The sequence below is a fragment of the Salvelinus fontinalis genome, unplaced genomic scaffold (genome assembly GCF_029448725.1).
Source record: "Salvelinus fontinalis isolate EN_2023a unplaced genomic scaffold, ASM2944872v1 scaffold_0769, whole genome shotgun sequence".
In the NCBI taxonomy this organism is placed as follows: domain Eukaryota; kingdom Metazoa; phylum Chordata; class Actinopteri; order Salmoniformes; family Salmonidae; genus Salvelinus; species Salvelinus fontinalis.
Window position 1 is genome coordinate 33,960 of NW_026600978.1, and position 19,581 is coordinate 53,540.

The window sequence follows — 19,581 nt, forward strand, 5'->3', positions numbered from 1 at the left end:
AACAGGCTTTTGGGCACTAGAGTCCTCTATCTCCATGGTCACTACTCAACCCAGATCCACCACATGCCAGAAGGTTCCAGGTCCTCTCCTCACAACCCAAATCCACCACATGCCAGAAGGTTCCAGGTTTCTCTCCAATCCTCTCCTCACAACCCAAATCCACCACATGCCAGAAGGCTCCAGGTTCCTCTCCTCACAACCCAAATCCACCACATGCCAGAAGGTTCCAGGTTTCTCTCCAATCCTCTCCTCACAACCCAAATCCACCACATGCCAGAAGGCTCCAGGTTCCTCTCCTCACAACCCAAATCCACCACATGCCAGAAGGCTCCAGGTTCCTCTCCAATCCTCTCCTCACAACCCAAATCCACCACATGCCAGAAGGATCCAGGTTTCTCTCCAATCCTCTCCTCACAACCCAAATCTACCACATGCCAGAAGGCTCCAGGTTCCTCTCCTCACAACCCAAATCCACCACATGCCAGAAGGCTCCAGGTTCCTCTCCTCACAACCCAAATCTACCACATGCCAGAAGGCTCCAGGTTCCTCTCCTCACAACCCAAATCTACCACATGCCAGAAGGCTCCAGGTTCCTCTCCTCACAACCCAAATCTACCACATGCCAGAAGGCTCCAGGTTCCTCTCCTCACAACCCAAATCTACCACATGCCAGAAGGCTCCAGGTTCCTTTCCTCACAACCCAGATCCACCACATGCCAGAAGGGCTCCAGGTCCTCTCCTCACAACCCAAATCTACCACATGCCAGAAGGCTCCAGGTTCCTCTCCTCACAACCCAAATCTACCACATGCCAGAAGGCTCCAGGTTCCTCTCCTCACAACCCAAATCTACCACATGCCAGAAGGCTCCAGGTTCCTCTCCTCACAACCCAAATCTACCACATGCCAGAAGGCTCCAGGTTCCTTTCCTCACAACCCAGATCCACCACATGCCAGAAGGGCTCCAGGTCCTCTCCTCACAACCCAAATCCACCACATGTCAGAAGGCTCCAGGTTCCAATCTTCTCACAACCCAGATCCACCACATGCCAGAAGGCTCCAGGTTCCTCTCCAATCCCCTCCTCACAACCCAGGGTGAATCTCAATAGTCTGAAGTAGCTTCCTTACTTTCCTTGTTTCCTTTCCTTACTTTGTCTTCCTTACTTTAACCTGTCTTCCTCCATATTGTTTCCACCTTTCCTATCTCCTCAAATCAGTTTGTATTACCAGAAGGAAAGGAAACAAGGAGAGGAATGTACAGTCGTGGCCAAAAGTTGAGAATGACACAAATATACATTTTCACAAAGTCTGCTGCCTCAGTTTGTATGATGGCAATTTGCATATACTCCAGAATGTTATGAAGAGTGATCAGATGAATTGCAATTAATTGCAAAGTCCCTCTTTGCCATGCAAATGAACTGAATCCCCCCCCAAAAAACATTTCCACTGCATTTCAGCCCTGCCACAAAAGGACCAGCTGACATGTCAGTGATTCTCTCGTTAACACAGGTGTGAGTGTTGACGAGGACAAGGCTGGAGATCACTCTGTCATGCTGATTGAGTTCGAATAACAGACTGGAAGCTTCAAAAGGAGGGTGGTGCTTGGAACCATTGTTCTTCCTCTGTCAGCCATGGTTACCTGCAAGGAAACATGTGCCGTCATCATTGCTTTGCACAAAAAGGGCTTCACAGGCAAGGATATTGCTGCCAGTAAGATTGCATCTAAATCAATCATTTATCGGATCATCAAGAACTTCAAGGAGAGCGGTTCAATTGTTGTGAAGAAGGCTTCAGGGTGCCCAAGAAAGTCCAGCAAGCGCCAGGACCGTCTCCTAAAGTTGATTCAGCTGCGGGATTGGGGCACCACCAGTACAGAGCTTGCACAGGAATTGCAGCAGGCAGATATGAGTGCATCTGCACGCCGCACAGTGAGGCGAAGATTTTTGGAGAATGGCCTGGTGTCAAGAAGGGCAGCAAAGAAGCCACTTCTCTCCAGGAAAAACATCAGGGACAGACTGATATTCTGCAAAAGGTACAGGGATTGGACTGCTGAGGACTGGGGTAAAGTCATTTTCTCTGATGGATCCCCTTTCCGATTGTTTGGGGCATCCGGAAAAAAGCTTGTCCGGAGAAGACAAGGTGAGCGCTACCATCAGTCCTGTGTCATACCATCAGTTCTGTGTCATGCCAACAGTAAAGCATCCTGAGACCATTCATGTGTGTGGTTGCTTCTCAGCCAAGGGAGTGGGCTCACAATTTTGCTTAAGAACACAGCCATGAATAAAGAATGGTACCAACACATCCTCCGAGAGCAACTTCTCCCAACCATCCAGGAACAGTTTGGTGATGAACAATGCCTTTTCCAGCATGATGGAGCACCTTGCCATAAGGCAAAAGTGATAACTAAGTGGCTCGGGGAACAAAACATCGATATTTTGGGTCCAGGGCCAGGAAACTCCCCAGACCTTAATCCCCATTGAGAACTTGTGGTCAATCCTCAAGAGGCGGGTGGACAAACAAAAACCCACAAATTCTGACAAACTCCAAGCATTGATTATGCAAGAATGGGCTGCCATCAGTCAGGATGTGGCCCAGAAGTTAATTAACAGCATGCCAGGGCGGATTGCAGAGGTCTTGAAAAAGGGTCAACACTGCAAAAATTGACTCTTTGCATCAACTTCATGTAATTGTCAATAAAAGCCTTTGATACTTATGAAATGCTTGTAATTATACTTCAGTATTCCATAGTAACATCTGACAAAAATATCTAGACACTGAAGCAGCAAACTTTGTGGAAATTAATATTTGTGTCATTTTCAAAACTTTTGGCCACGACTGTTAGTGCTACGCGATGATATATAGACCACGCCCACGCCCTACCCCCTCGTGTGAGGTCCTCCCAACCCCCGCCGCTCTCTGCCCCCCCCCCCTACCCCCCCCCCCCCCCCCCCCCCACCCCACCCCCCCCCTCACATCCTCCCCCTCCGTCTCTTCCTCCCGCCCGTGTCCCAGTAAAGCGCTTTGAGCTCCGGGACTCGTCCTAGTAGCCTTACGCCGTCAGATGGAAACATGGCGACAGAGGTGAGAATGAATAGAATAATCTATCCTCTTCGTTAGCCTATGTCTTTCCCTTTACCTCTATGGGCATATGGTTATATTGTCTTTCATATGAGCAGGTAGCCTTGTGGAGAGGGTTGTAACCTATATTCTGAACCGTTTGAATGGCTTTGTCAGTAACAGCAAGGTTAGCCCTGTGATAGAAAGGATTTTGTAGCATACAATCATTTCAATCTCTGTTACCCAGCAACGATAGAAATCAACACAACAGTTGTTTATTTACGTATAAAAAGTTAATTTCGAATATAACATTTGCCTAAACGGGTCAGGCAGGCAGGTTCATTTTGGCAAATAAATCGTCTGCTTTGATTATAAATGGAAGCCTTGTCAATTTTAACACTTCTTCGGTCACCCTGACCGACATGGTATGTGAATATCATATAATCCCTATATCATTATATTGCCATATTAAAGGCGTAGGAAGATTACGTGCCTGAATAGAGGTTCGTTAGAGGAATTCTCTTTGTAGCACAAACAGCGTTTCCAAGGCAGGCTGTGTAGCCTATGCTACAACTTGTGCACGAGAACAGGGATAAACAAGCAATCCTCGTGCCGTTAAGCTGTTTTGGTGAAAGCAGAGCTCTTCTTTTTTTGTCTCTAGTGTTCCGCCGTTAATCCGGTATAGGCAGGCTGGCCCGTGCTAGTGCTGAAACCTACTAAAGGGATATCAGCACCGTGGACAGCAACCCATTGAGGTCAAGGAGGGAAAATCTCCGCGTTTACACGGATCTTTTCATTTCCGTTATTCGGTCCAACTGCCTTTCATTCAGCGACACATTGGGGAAATAAGCTTGACGAACCATAATAGCCTAAACTAGTTTCCCAAAGCAAGAAACTAGACTGGCCTACACACCTCCCCCACACCTAAGTCCACAACTAGGGACATCAAGCTTCTTTATGGGGGGGAAACGACCATTTGGTGCCATCGTTGGCCTATTGAGCCTTCTAACCCGGTTCTTACAGAGATTGATTTGTTGTGAGCTGTTCTGTGATGTTGGGCCTTCTTCTCTTGGCTCGTTTCCATGATCCGGCTGCTGTAGCAGAGTGCATGGTCAGGAGAGAGAGAGAGAGAGGGAGACAAAGAGATACAGAGAGAGGAGGGGAAGGAAGGGAGAGAGAGAGAGAAGAGAGGGGTAGGGAGAGAAGAAAGGAGAGAGGGGAAGGGAGAGAAGAGAGAGGGGAAAGGAGAGGAGAAAGGAGAGAGAGAGAGAGGGGAAGGGAGAGAAGAGAGAGGGGAAAGGAGAGGAGAAAACGAGAGCTACAGAGAGAGAAGACCAGTTAGAGAGAGAGGAGAGATACTGTGTCTGTGTCTGGGCCGTGATCCAACGGACCGCCAGACAGACTTTGATTGAACACCTCTCCTCTATCATCGTATACCTCTAAAGACTACATCAGCCACTGTTTGTATACATTACCTCTTGAACAGAGAGTATGTGTGTGTGAGAGAGCGAATGAGCAGTTTAGTTTTATTCTCATGGTGAGTCATACACACTGCTTCCTCAGAACCAGAAAGTTAATCCATATTAGAATTCTATCCACAATCTCTCTCTCGCTCCCCCTCTCTTCCTCACACTCCTTTCTCTCTCTCCTCCCAAATATGGGTGGGTGGGTGTGTGTGCGCACACGCTCGCATGTGTGTTTGTGTCCTGTAGTTCCATAACCTCCAAGAGTTGAGGCACAGTGCATCTCTGGCCAACAAGGTGTTCCTGCAGAGAGACTACAGTGAAGGGACCACCTGCCGCTTCCAGACCAAGTTCCCTTCTGAGCTGGAGAGCAGGGTGGGTAGTCTAACACACACACACACACACACTAATGGCTGAAAAGACAGCTAACTGAGTGGCTCTCTGTCAGATTGAGCGGCCGTTGTTTGAGGACACGGTGAAGAGGTTGAATATCTACTATGCGGAGGCAGAGAAGATGGGAGGCCAGTCCTACCTGGAGGGATGTCTGGCCTGCGCTACAGCCTACCTCATCTTCCTCTGTATGGAGACGCGCTATGAGAAGGTGAGACCGGGCTAAACCACCACAATATAAACACAGTAGAACTTCAGTAAGAACACAGTAGAACCACCACATTAGAACCACTTGAACACCACACAATAGAAACAACCACAGTAGAACCACCACAGTAGAACCACCACAGTAGAACCACATAGTAGAAACATTACGACCACAGTAGAACCACCACACTAGAACACCACAGTAGAACACTACAGTAGAACACCACACTAGAACACCACAGTAGAACACCACACAATAGAAACACATTACAACCACAGTAGAACCACATAGTAGAACCTGAGGCCCAAAACACCAGTCTCAACGTCAACAGTGAAGAGGTGACATCTGGCCTTCTAGGCAGATTTGCAAAGAAAAAGCCATATCTCAGATTGGCCAATAAAAAGAAAAGATTAAGATGGGCAAAAGAACACAGACACTGGACAGAGGAACTCTGCCTAGAAGGCCAGCATCCCGGAGTCGCCTCTTCACTGTTGACGTTGAGACTGGTGTTTTGCGGGTACTATTTAATGAAGCTGCCAGTAGAGGACTTGTGAGGTGTCTGTTTCTCAAACTAGACACTAATGTACAGTCGTGGCCAAAGGTTTTGAGAATGACAAATATTAATTTTCACAGTCTGCTGCCTCAGTGTCTTTAGTTATTTTTGTCAGATGTTACTATGGAATACTGAAGTATAATTACAAGCATTTCATACGTGTCAAAGGCATTTATTGACAATTACATGAAGTTGATGCAAAGAGTCAATATTTGCAGTGTTGACCCTTCTTTTTCAAGACCTCTGCAATCCGCCCTGGCATGCTGTCAATTAACTTCTGGGCCACATCCTGACTGATGGCAGCCCATTCTTGCATAATCAATGCTTGGAGTTTGTCAGAATTTGTGGGAATTTGTTTATCCACCTGCCTCTTGAGGATTGACCACACGTTCTCAATGGGATTAAGGTCTGGGGAGTTTCCTGGCCCTGGCCCCAAAATATCGATGTTTGTTCCCCGAGCCACTTAGTTATGGCAAGGTGCTTCATCATGCTGGAAAAGGCATTGTTCGTCACCAAACTGTTCCAAACTGTTCCTGGATGGTTGGGAGAAGTTGCTCTCAGAGGATGTGTTGGTACCATTCTTTATTCATCGCTGTGTTCTTAGGCAAAATTGTGAGTCAGCCCACTCCCTTGGCTGAGAAGCAACCCCACACATGAATGGTCTCAGAATGCTTTACTGTTGGCATGACACAGTAGCGCTCACCTTGTCTTCTCCGGACAAGCTTTTTTCCGCATGCCCCAAACAATCGGACAGGGGATTCATCAGAGAAAATTACTTTACCTCAGTCCTCAGCAGTCCAATCCCTGTACCTTTTGCAGAATATCAGTCTGTCCCTGATGTTTTTCCTGGAGAGAAGTGGCTTCTTTGCTGCCCTTCTTGACACCAGGCCATCCTCCAAAAGTCTGTACCTCACTGTGCGTGCAGATGCACTCACACCTGCCTGCTGCAATTCCTGTGCAAGCTCTGTACTGGTGGTGCCCCGATCCCGCAGCTGAATCAACTTTAGGAGACGGTGCTGGCGCTTGCTAGACTTTCTTGGGCGCCCTGAAGCCTTCTTCACAACAATTGAACCGCTCTCCTTGAAGTTCTTGATGATCCGATAAATGATTGATTTAGATGCAATCTTACTGGCAGCACTATCCTTGCCTGTGAAGCCCTTTTTGTGCAAAGCAATGATGACGGCACATGTTTCCCTGCAGGTAACCATGGCTGACAGAGGAAGAACAATGGTTCCAAGCACCACCCTCCTTTTGAAGCTTCCAGTCTGTTATTCGAACTCAATCAGCATGACAGAGTGATCTCCAGCCTTGTCCTTGTCAACACTCACACCTGTGTTAACGAGATAATCACTGACATGATGTCAACTGGTCCTTTTGTGGCAGGGCTGAAATGCAGTGGAAATGTTTTTTTGGGGGATTCAGTTCATTTGCATGGCAAAGAGGGACTTTGCAATTCATCTGATCACTCTTCATAACATTCTGGAGTATATGCAAATTGCCATCATACAAACTGAGGCAGCAGACTTTGTGAAAATGAATATTTGTGCCATTCTCAAAACTTTTGGCCACGACTGTACTGTCCTCTTGCTCAGTTGTGCACTCACGCTTTCTATTCTGGTTAGAGCCAGTTTGCGCTGTTCTGTGAAGGGAGTAGTACACAGTGTTGTACGAGATCTTCAGTTTCTTGGCAATTTCTCGCATGGAATAGCCTTAATTGCTCAGAACAAGAATAGACTGACAAGTTTCAGAAGAAAGTTCTTTGTTTCTGCCCATTTTGAGCCTGTAATTGAACCCACAAATGCTGATGCTCCAGATACTCAACTAGTCTAAAGAAGGCCAGTTTTATTGCTTGTTTAAATCAGAACCATTTTCAACTGTGCTAACATAATTGCAAAAGGGTTTTCTAATGATCAATTAGCCTTTTAAAATTATCAACTTGGATTAGCTAACATAACGTGCCATTGGAACACAGGAGTGATGGTTGCTGATAATGGGCCTCTGTACGCCTCTGTAGATATTCCATTAAAAATCAGCCGTTTCCAGCTACAATAGTCATTTACAACATTAACAATGTCTACACTGTATTTCTGATCAAGTTGATGTTATTTTAATGGACAAAAAAAATTGCTTTTCTTTCAAAAACAAGGACATTTCTAAGTGACCCCAAACTTTTGAACGGTAGTGTATGTTCCTTACTTTCTGTCATACTGTCCCCTTCTTTTGTTATTTCTTCCTCTCCGCCTCTTTCTGTTCGCTCTCCCTCTCCCCCTTTCCTCCCCCCTCCTTCTCAATCTCCCCCAGGTGTTGAAGAAGATAGGCGGGTACATCCAGGAGCAGAATGAGAAGATCTACGCCCCCCGAGGTCTACTCATCACTGACCCCATCGAGAGGGGCATGAGGGTCGTATCCTTACAGCTACTACAGCTGCTCTGTGTGTATGTGAGAGAGAGAGACAGATGAAGAAAAACAAAGACAAATGAAGAAAAAGGCAGAGAGATGTACACATGTATGGAGATTTAAAGAGAGGGAGAAAGAGATGAAGAGTCAACACGTGGGCTCCCAAGAATAAGGATCTTGTACAGTGTGTGTGTATTGGATAGACCCAGACCCTCCTTATAGACCCAGACCCTCCTAATAGACCCAGCCCCTCCTTATAGACCCAGCCCCTCCCTATAGACCCAGACCTTCGCTATAGACCCAGACCCTCGCTATAGACCCAGACCCTCCCTATAGACCCAGCCCCTCGCTATAGACCCAGCCCCTCGCTATAGACCCAGCCCCTCGCTATAGACCCAGACCCTCGCTATAGACCCAGACCCTCCCTATAGACCCAGACCCTCCCTATAGACCCAGCCCCTCCCTATAGACCCAGCCCCTCCCTATAGACCCAGCCCCTCGCTATAGACCCAGCCCCTCGCTATAGACCCAGACCCTCCCTATAGACCCAGACCCTCCCTATAGACCCAGACCCTCCCTATAGACCCAGACCCTCCCTATAGACCCAGCCCCTCGCTATAGACCCAGACCCTCCCTATAGACCCAGCCCCTCGCTATAGACCCAGCCCCTCCCTATAGACCCAGCCCCTCCCTATCGGGGTATGTTCCTTCCTTTAACCCCATCTTGTCCAGATAGAGATCTCGATCTATGAGGACCGAGGCTCCACTGGCTCCTGCTCAGGCTCCAGCTCTACGTCCGGCAGCAGTGCTCGGTGACCGGGTACATGTCACCCCCCCCCCCCCGGTCCCTGGAACGCTACACACAACCGCGGTGTTCAGCGACTGGGTCCACGGCACCTCTACCCCCCTGATCCCTGGAGCTCTACAACCCTGGTCCCTTAGAGAACCACCCCAACAGCAGTGCTTTTTGGACTGGGTATGCCTCACCTACCGCAACCACAACGGCCCTGACCGTAACAAACTTGAGCTAACCGACCGAACACTCGATCGCAACTGAACCACATGGACCGGAGCAGATCAAGCCGAATCTATCAACGTTGGGAATACTGATGATTTATAATTGCATTTTGGTTACGTCCCAAATGGCAACTTTTTCGGGCCCTGGTAAAATAAAAAAAAAAGACACTATATTGGGAATAGGGAGCCATTTGGGACACTCTCCTATAGTGCACTAGTTTGGGGCTCTGGTTAAAAGTAGTGCACTGTATGGAGGATAGTAGTGTATGAGATAGGGAATAGGCTGTCAGTTGACATGGAACCGTGATGGACTACTACACACCTACCTGCCTGCCTGTATTCATTCGTGCACATCGTAGTGAAACGTTTTAACCAGGGAAAACAGTTCTTATTGGACAAGTTTCAGGTAGTCCCTCTACTGTTCCAGTTTGTTTTCTGCCGCTTGGCGTCTTGTGAATAGGCCCACGACCCAGACATGTACTGTAGGAGATCTAGGGTACGGCCCAAATGGCACCCTATTCCCTATATAGTGCACTAATTCTGACCTGGGCCCTAGTAGTGCACTATATAGGGAATAGGGATCCATTTGGGATGTAGCACTACACAGCTCAGCGGAGATGTGAACCACATGGATGGGCTGATAGTAGCAAACAGATGAATGTAGCTGGTTCCATCCAGAGACATAAATGTTAGCCTCTATAAATGGCTCTGGTACCATCCACTGGTCAGTGTCATAATGCAGCTTGGTATCAAACACTCCACAACCCAGCTAACCTCTTGTCTTGAACCACCAGCTCTCCTAGATCATGATTATGCAAATACACAGCTACCTGTATAGACGATGTAGCATCCTGTAACAGTGTTCTTCAGTCCTGGTGTTTTAGTGCTGGTCTGGAACAAAAGCCTGCACCAGGACTCTGTAAAATAAAGTAATGAACAATTCTTCCTGCACGCGCACAAACACTTCCTTCCTTTTCTGCTACACAAACCCTCCTCCAAAGAACCATAAACTGCCAACATGTAATTATTTCCTGATGTGAAGTGTCTGGCCTTTTTATTTAAATCTGGGACATGTTTATGCAAAAGTAGAGAACTGGAACCTTCATAATGCTTGTTGTTGTTTGATACTCATGATCAGAAGAACTTTAATAAATAACTGCTGCTCTTCCATCGCTCCATTTTAACATGAATGTCATTCTTTTTCACGGTCAAGGAAAATACCCACTGGGCACCACTGGTTTTGAAATCCATGTCATCTCAGTGGAATAGACGTTGAATTGACTTCTCTAGTCTCGTAAGTATCTTCTCTCTCCCCAGAACCTAATCAAGCATCTGATGCAATTATGTGAGATTTTAGATCTGGGTTTCCGAGATTACATTCAGTATCACACAGTTCTCAAACTGTTACAGACAACATGCCTAAACGTCCCATTCACTTTCTGATTCTCCAGACCATCACAGATAATGATTGCCAAACGTCTTATTATTTGGTCCAACTGAGCATGCCGACCCCCCCCCCCCCCCCAAAAAAAAGGAAGTGCATAGTTGTCCAGTGTCGAGGTGTCAAGGGTCACTCCCTCTAGCAGCATACATGTCAAAGTTCATCCGGTAGGACCTTGACACTCCTGGAGCATCATTGGAGTCCATGGAAGGGCTGTGGTCAAAAGTAGTGCACTATATAGGGATTGACCAGGGCTGTGGTCAAAAGTAGTGCACTATATAGGGATTGACCAGGGCTGTGGTCAAAAGTAGTGCACTATATAGGGATTGACCAGGCTACCATTTGGGACTCAGTCAAGCAATCCCCATGGAGGCATGTGACTGAGAGGCCCTTAGCCTCATATCTCCATTCAGACCATGGAGAAGGCCAGTAGAAATAGGAGGGAGAGGCCAGAGAGGAGGGGCCCTGGCCCGGGGGATGAGGAAGAGCGGACCCCCTGGAAGAACCGAGCTACAGCTGCAGAGATGGAGAAAGAGGAGGGGAGGAGAAAGAGGAGGGGAGGAGAGGAGAAAGAAAGCAGGTCAGACTACGTACTTCGGGTTAGTCTGAGGGGAGTAATGAGTGGGTAGTGTCTAGGGTTAGTCTGAGGGTAGTAACGAGTGGGTACTGTCTAGGGTTAGTCTGAGGGTAGTAACGAGTGGGTACTGTCTAGGGTTAGTCTGAGGGTAGTAATGAGTGGGTAGTGTTTGTAGGTAAAAGGACAGGGAACGAGGGAGAGAAGTAGGAGAGCACCAGGCATATCATCAGTCCCCTCCATCCCTCCTGCCATCTCTACTCACCCACACATGCCTTCCCGTCCTTGGTGGGCTTGTGGCCCCTGGCACATGTCTTCCTGGGGCCACAGTTATAGTGGCCGTAGGTGTTGATGCAGACTGGACGGCTCTTAGGGCACACTGGGGGCCCACTCTGTTGCTTACACTCATTGTTGTCTGGGGGGAGGGTTAAGGAGGGGGGTGTTAAGGATTTCATCCCCAACAAACATTTGGTTGATAAAATATTTTCATCAACTAAATATTTTCTTGAAAGAGAGTCTGATTCACTAGTTGTTGTCTGGCATGGGGCAGGGGAGGGCCAGGGTGGTTGGTGAGGGAGAAGAGGGGGGGGGGGGGTAGTGAGACAAGGGGAGGGTGAATAGAGGGGTTGGGGGGCAGTGTGAGGGAGAAGGGTCAGATGGAGGGATGGAAAAGGTATGGGAATAATTGATTACGGATAAGATCTTGTGCTTTGAAAAGATTGTTGTATTCCATCAATGTTGTTTTATTGATTTATTAGGGATGGTTAATTATTCTAAAACAAATACAATAGCAAAGGGGAACAGTTTGACTTGTCAAGAAAAACAAAGAAAAGTAGAACAATAAAAAGGTAACACTCACAGAGAAGATGACACTTATGAAAGATGGACGCAAAACAGAGATAATCTACTGGTTCAAATGACTAACAATATGGAGTGTCATTGGTCTTCGACGGTATACATTATCTTGATGACAAGGCATATTTTTTTTATGTTGCTTCAAGGTATCTCATTCACTGCCCTCATATACCTGCAGAGATAGAGAGGGCCAGAGAGGAGAGAGCATGAGAGAGAGAGAGGAACTTAATTTATTAATCTGTATGTTTTACTATATTGTAAATGTTGTTATATTCCATCTATTCTCTGCCAGACAAGACAGATCTACATACCTGCACAGCGGCCATTCTTGACAGAGAATCCTTCCCCACACTGAAAAAGACCAGAATGTCAGTTCAAAGACAGTTCCAGCTCCACCATTTTGAATGCTAACAGAATGACTGAATCATCAACTACACTTGTATTTCATCTGATGCTCTTGGGAGAAAGTCTAACATGCTGACTACACCGGGCGTCCGCGTGCTGATTTTGTCCACCAGACGCGATCAGAACACGCAGGTTGAAATATCAAAACGAACTCTGAACCAACTATATTAATTTGGAGACAGGTTGAAAAGCATTAAACATTTATGGCAATTTAGCTAGCTTGCTGTTGCTAGCTAATTTGTCCTATTTAGCTAGCTTGCTGTTGCTAGCTAATTTGTCCTATTTAGCTAGCTTGCTGTTGCTAGCTAATTTGCCCTATTTAGCTAGCTTGCTGTTGCTAGCTAATTTGTCCTATTTAGCTAGCTTGCTGTTGCTAGCTAATTTGCCCTATTTAGCTAGCTTGCTGTTGCTAGCTAATTTGTCCTGGGATATAAACATTGGGTTGTTATTTTACCTGAAATGCACAAGGTCCTCTACTCCGACAATTAATATACAGATAAAACGCTAAATCGAGTTTGTTTCCAGTAATCTCTCCTCCTTCAGGCTTCTTCTTCTTTGGACTTTATATGGCGGTTTACAACCAACTTTAATGTGCATTACCACAACCGACTGGACTGGAGTGTGGACCTCAGTTCATCTTTCAATCACCCACGTGGGTATATGCTCCTAAAAACCAATGAGGAGATGGGAGAGGCGGGACTTGCAGCCCATCAAGCGTCACAAATAGAATCAAGGTGTATTTTAGCGCCTGGCTACGCAGACACTCATTGACGCGCGCGAGCAGTGTGGATGCAGTGATTGAATAACATGTATGTGTCCATTTATTTTGGAACGTGAGCGGTGCGGTCAGCATGTAACGGTTAGAAATCTCCACACAATGTAATTAAACAGAAACACTACTGTGGTCATAGGGTAAGAATGTAGTAGCTGGTGATGGATTGGCTGAAACTTTTACCCAAGGGTCATAGTTCATATGTCATGGTGTAAGTCCGCGGTGCGTACCTGGGTGTCAGGGGTCAGCACAGACTCCTCCCCCTCTTTAGGGTAGCCAATCTCCATCACAGAGTTCATGTCACCAGGCTGCAGTGGGCGGGCCACGGAACGGCCATCCGGCCAATAGACCTCCACCACGGTGACCTCGTCTTTGCCTGTGAGCCAATGTGAAGAAAGGAAGATAAATACACAAGCTACCCAGAACTACTAGCTAATATGTCTACAAGATATCTACTGCACAGGAGGTTGGTGGCACCTTAAATTGGGGAGAACGGGCGTGTGGTAATGACTGGAGCGGAATGGTATCAAATACATCAAATTATTTCAAGGTGTTACATGCCATTCCATGTGCTCCGTTCCAGACATTATTATGAGCCGTCCTCCCCTCAGCAGCCTCCACTGCGCCCTATACACTTGTGGAGATCTGAGAGGATTTGATTGGTAGAAGCAGTATGGCGAAACTTCCACATCCTAGCCAGAGGGGAAATTGGAGCAATTATCATATTGACTGCACCTATTAAATCCTCTTAGATCTCTACAAGTGCATAGGGTCTAGGGGTCCATTTGGGATTAGGCCGTAAATGGGAAGTAAACAGGAAGTTACCCAGTCCAAAGTGGGCGACAGGCTCCATCTCACAGAGGTACCCCGAGCCGCCGTCGATGATGCGCATGAGAGCCCCGCTCTGATTGGTGTAGACCGTGACCCGGGCTCCGCGGGCGAAGGAGCCGAACCGCGTGCGAGGGATTACACGCAGCCAGTGATTGGACGAGCCCTGTCACGGTCAAAGGTCAGAGGGTAGAGCTGATGGGTCAGGAATATGTCGGGTGATATCATGGGCCCTGTTCATCCTCTCCTCCTTACTGACATATAAATATGATAATAAACAAGGAGATACATTGATTTGTAATCATCGTCTTGCATTAAAATATCTAAATGAAATCTCATGCGCTTGCAGTAATTCTCCACCAGGGGGCAGTAATGAGGTCATGACCATAGAGAGAAAAAGAGGTCTGGATGGATAGAACCCGTTGTAGCAGGATCAGTACTCCAGCACTGCTGTTCAATCACCAATATTAGCATAGAGGTTGTTGTTTTCTTAACCCAAAATAAAAAAATTGACTACTTTAAAATGGAGAAAGCCCATGCTGTCACAGGAGCCATTATGGCTACACAGTATGGCTAGACAGTACACTGTCCTTCTCTCAGCACATATCAAAACTGCAGGCTAAAGTTAAATCTAGACTTGGTTTCCTCTATCGTAGTCGCTCCTCTTTCACCCCAGCTGCCAAACTAACCCTGATTCAGATGATCATCCCACCCATGCTAGATTATAGGTCAGCAGGTAAGGGTGCTCTCGAGCGGCTAGATGTTCTTTACCATTCGGCCATCAGATTTGCCACCAACGCTCCTTATAGGACACATCACTGCACTCTATACTCGTCATCTCTGTATACCCGTCGCACGACCCACTGGTTGATGCTTATTTATAAAACCCTCTTATTTTTTTTAAATCCCAGCCCCCGTCCCCGCAGGAGGTCTTTTGGCAGGCCGTCATTGTAAATAAGAATTTGTTCTTAACCGACTTGCCCTAGTTAAATAAAGGTTAAATTAAAAATAAATAAAAACATTATGGCAAAGACGCAAAGATATGCCGTCTATCTACCTCTATGTTAGTGACTGACCTGAGTGACCTTGAAGACAGAGATGGGCTGAGAGGCACTCTCCCCATGAGCCACCAGCAGGTCCAACTGACCGTCCCCGTCAAAGTCTGTTACCGTGGCACCTGTCAATCACAGAGTGAACACATCAAACGGCCAATCAAAAACAGGGCCTGTTTAGCCCTAGTAAACCAGGGGAACCACCTGAACCAGGTGTGTTGTAATTTATGTTTTTAACTAATACTTAGCAAAAACAGAATACATTAGTTTAAGAATACTTTATTAATCTTGTATAAAAGGGGAGTCAAACTCCATTTCTTGAGTGCCGAGTGTCTGCAGATTTTCGCTCCTAGTTTTCTTGATTAAAGGAAGGTCATTGACGAGTTAGGATCTCCTCTCACCTGGTTGTCAAGGTCTTAATTAGACACGGAAACAACAAAACCAGCTGATACACGGTCCTCCGGGAATTGAGTTTGACTCCCCTGTTGTATAGGGACCAAAAGAATGAGTCTGCATGGGGTGGTTACCTGTACCCCGGCCCTGTGGCTCTGCTGCCTCCCCCACGTTTAGCTCCTCTATCTGGGGGTCAGCACCAGCCCTCCTGGCCACCCTGGAGGAGCAGGCAGAAAGAGTTTCTGTTGTGTGTTGTCTATCTCTCACACACACACACACACACACACACACACACACACACACACACACACACACACACACACACACAGTTCAAGTCAAAGTTGGTGTCAGGGGTCAGAGGTACCTAAAGAGCCTGTTGGGGGCGTGTCCTCTGTAGGCGATGTTGTTGAAGAAGATGTCCAGCTCCTGGTCATTGTCAAAGTCAGCAGCAATGACCGTCCGCACGGGAGAGGGAGAGGAGAACGGCCCACTGGCTATGTCCTGAGGAGGGAGCGAACAGAGAGGTTTAATGTCTTTGTTTCCATCCCTCCCCAGTCGCCCTCCCATTCCATCCACTTCCCTTCGATCTCTTTCATTAACCTCCCTCTTCCATCCTGCTTCAACCCCCACCTCTCCCTCCATCCCCTCTCTCACCCTGAATCTCTGGTTGTTGTCCTGTAGGTACAGTCTGTGCTGGCCATTCCAGTTTCCGTAGACGATGTCAGTCTTCCCATCAGCGTTAAAGTCTGCCAGCGCCACGCCTCGGCCGTGCTGGTAGTCATCCTCCACACCTACAGGGGGAGCCACATCACTGTCATCACAACTACTATGCAGAGATCATGGCTATGGTCCAATTATCTCTCCTTCCTCCCACACACCCACCCTAGACACACCCCACCCTAGACACACCTGCCTGTTGAGCAATGTCAGTGAAGGTTCCGTCTCCATTGTTCCGGAACAGGAAGTTAGGTCCGTTCTCATTGTCACAGAACACGTCAGAGCTGCTCTGGCTCACGATTGGTCCAACCACTACACCACGCCCACCTGGTGGGAGGAGACAAACAGATACATAATATAGTAGGTATTAGTTTGTGATGGGTAAGCGCACACACACATTTCTTCCATTCACGTTTGTCCAGTACCTGTGTACTTGTTGACACCGGCCTGTGCTGCAACGTCAGACAGGGCGATGATGCCCTTGGCCAGGTCACTGGCTGCCTCGTCCATCTCTATCAGGGCATGGGGACCAACATTTCCACTGGCATAGTTAGCTACATACACAGCATAACGCCCTGTACCCTACAGGAGAGAGAAAGGGGGGGGGTTAGATTGGGCGGGGGGGTACAGACATATAGACGACAGACAGACACGCACACAGATGGACAGAGAAAATAGTGAGAGGATGGATTGATGGATAATCAGATGGATAGACTGATGGTTTACATACTTTTCTGTCCACACACGCCACGGAGCGTCCTGCCATCCGATTGGCTACTCCTCGGCGCACGTTGATGTCATCACCCAGCAGGTCCTCGAAGCGTCCGTTACGGAACTTAAAGAGCTTGTCAGAGTATGTGGCCCGACCTTCCAAAAGAAGATTGCTACTGACTACCAGAGTAACCGTTGTTGCTGTTGTTGTTTAAGCATTGTTGTTAGTGTTGATGTTTGTTTACCTGCTGTTATTATTGTTATTTACCAGAGTAAGCGTTGTTTGTATTGAGGAAGTAGATCTCCTCCCGCCCGTCCCCGTCGACGTCGCAGGCAGTCACCCCGATGGCGTTCCCCAGGGGGTCTCTCAGGGCGTAGAATGGAGAGCTGCGGTCATCCACCGCTATGTTCACCAGCCTCTGCTGACCACGGTCATACTTCAGGACCAGGTTAGGACCGTTGTACCTGAGAATGGAAGTGGAGAACATTAGTATGTGAAGTGGAGAACATCAGTAGTGGAGAACATTAGTAGGCGCAGTGGAGAACACTAGTAGGCGCAGTGGAGAACATCAGTAGGAGCAGTGGAGAACATTAGTAGGTGAAGTGGAGAACATCAGTAGTGGAGAACATTAGCAGGTGTAGTGGAGAACATTAGTAGGCGCAGTGGAGAACACTAGTAGGCGCAGTGGAGAACATTAGTAGGTGCAGTGGAGAACACTAGTAGGCGCAGTGGAGAACATTAGTAGGCGCAGTGGAGAACATTAGTAGGTGCAGTGGAGAACACTAGTAGGTGCAGTGGAGAACACTAGTAGGCGCAGTGGAGAACATTAGTAGGTGCAGTGGAGAACACTAGTAGGCGCAGTGGAGAACATTAGTAGGCGCAGTGGAGAACATTAGTAGGTGCAGTGGAGACCATTAGTTGGTGTAGTGGAGAACATTAGTAGGTGTAGTGGAGAACATTAGTAGGCGCAGTGGAGAACACTAGTAGGCGCAGTGGAGAACACTAGTAGGCGCAGTGGAGAACATTAGTAGGTGTAGTGGAGAACATTAGTAGGTGTAGTGGAGAACATTAGTAGGTGAAGTGGAGAACATTAGTAGGTGAAGTGGAGAACACTAGTAGGCGCAGTGGAGAACATTAGTAGGCGCAGTGGAGAACACTAGTAGGCACTGTGGAGAACATTAGTAGGCGCAGTGGAGAACACTAGTAGGCGCAGTGGAGAACACTAGTAGGCGCAGTGGAGAACACTAGTAGGCGCAGTGGAGAACACTAGTAGGCGCAGTGGAGAACACTAGTAGGCGCAGTGGAGAACATTAGTAGGCGCAGTGGAGAACACTAGTAGGCGCAGTGGATAACACTAGTAGGCGCAGTGGAGAACACTAGTATGCGCAGTGGAGACCACTAGTAGGCGCAGTGGAGAACACTAGTAGGCGCAGTGGAGACCACTAGTAGGCGCAGTGGAGAACACTAGTAGGCGCAGTGGAGAACATTAGTAGGTGCAGTGGAGAACACTAGTAGGCGCAGTGGAGAACACTAGTAGGCGCAGTGGAGAACATTAGTAGGTGCAGTGGAGAACACTAGTAGGCGCAGTGGAGAACATTAGTAGGCGCAGTGGAGAACATTAGTAGGTGTAGTGGAGAACATTATTAGATGCAGTGGAGAACACTAGTAGGCGCAGTGGAGAACACTAGTAGGCGCAGTGGAGAACATTAGTAGGTGTAGTGGAGAACATTGTTAGGTGAAGTGGAGAACATTAGTAGGTGTAGTTAGAACATTAGTAGGCGCAGTGGAGAACACTAGTATGTGTAGTCCTAAATGGCACCCTATTCCCTGGATAGTGCACTACGTTGACCAGAGCCCCAACTTCATGACCAGGTTAGGGCCGTTGTACCCAAGAATGGGTGTAGGTTGAGAATATTGGGTAATTTATGCATAGCCTGTAAAGTCCTATGGTCCAGTAAACTGTACTCAATGATGGCATTTGAATGCCCTCTCCAACTCTGTGGATCTCTCTTTATCTAACCTCCCCTCTCACCCCGCCACCACCACCTCCAGGTCTCCGTCTCCGTCCACATCAGTAACGGCCATCCCATAGTTCAGCTGGGTGGGGTTGTGCTGGTTGTCAGGAGGTAGGACTGTCTCAGTCACCGACCGAAACATGGGTTCGGAACTCTGGGCCAAACCACACCCACACAGCACCAGGAGGGGGAGGAGCAGGGGAAGACCCGCCCGCCAACGCAGCAACATCACAACAATCTGAATAGAGATGGAATTGATCCAAATTCCCCAACTCTGCAACAGACACCAAACAAGCTTTTAGTTAAATATTCAAAAAGTTACAGGGTGTTTATATGTAACCTTAGACCACTATGTTAATACATGGTTTTAAACACCATATTTTGATATCAACATTAGAATCATAGGGCATGCATAGCATAGTATAGGCTACTGCAGAATATAGGTTGGTGAGAGCAGGTATAGCAGGCAGCACACTGAACAATAACAACAACGAGTCTACAGTGCATAATTTATATCATTACATCATAGACTCAACAGCCTCAAACTGCTAAATTCGTATTTACCCCTGTCCAAAAGAGCCTAATATGACAAAAAAAAATTGTGTGTACCAGTGTACAAAAGGGAAGACTTACCATAAATATGCAATGAACTATCATAGAGAAAAACCATACGTGCAGTGAATATCTCTTGCATAAGATTACGTCATGAGTTTTGCATGCACCTGCAACATTTT

The 19,581-nt window shown here is 47.4% G+C and overlaps 2 protein-coding genes across 2 annotated transcripts; one reads left to right on the top strand and one right to left on the bottom strand.

Moving 5' to 3' along the window:
• The first annotated feature begins 2,998 nt into the window (after positions 1-2,998).
• Positions 2,999-10,604, top strand: LOC129847304 (golgin subfamily A member 7B-like). Its single transcript, XM_055915057.1, has 5 exons — positions 2,999-3,079; positions 4,768-4,893; positions 4,967-5,119; positions 7,971-8,072; positions 8,799-10,604. The coding sequence occupies exons 1-5, from the start codon at positions 3,068-3,070 to the stop codon at positions 8,880-8,882; spliced, it is 477 nt and encodes a 158-aa protein (XP_055771032.1). The 5' UTR covers positions 2,999-3,067; the 3' UTR covers positions 8,883-10,604.
• A 217-nt stretch (positions 10,605-10,821) lies between these two features.
• Positions 10,822-19,091, bottom strand: LOC129847305 (cartilage acidic protein 1-like). Its single transcript, XM_055915058.1, has 14 exons — positions 18,865-19,091; positions 17,100-17,296; positions 16,851-16,987; positions 16,546-16,702; positions 16,313-16,447; positions 16,058-16,194; positions 15,768-15,904; positions 15,538-15,620; positions 15,035-15,135; positions 13,956-14,124; positions 13,361-13,506; positions 12,265-12,304; positions 11,364-11,513; positions 10,822-11,040 (listed from the first exon to the last, which is right to left on the bottom strand). Exons 1-14 carry the CDS (start codon positions 19,074-19,076, stop codon positions 10,934-10,936), a joined length of 1,908 nt encoding a protein of 635 aa, XP_055771033.1. The 5' UTR covers positions 19,077-19,091; the 3' UTR covers positions 10,822-10,933.
• Between the last annotated feature and the right edge of the window lie 490 nt (positions 19,092-19,581).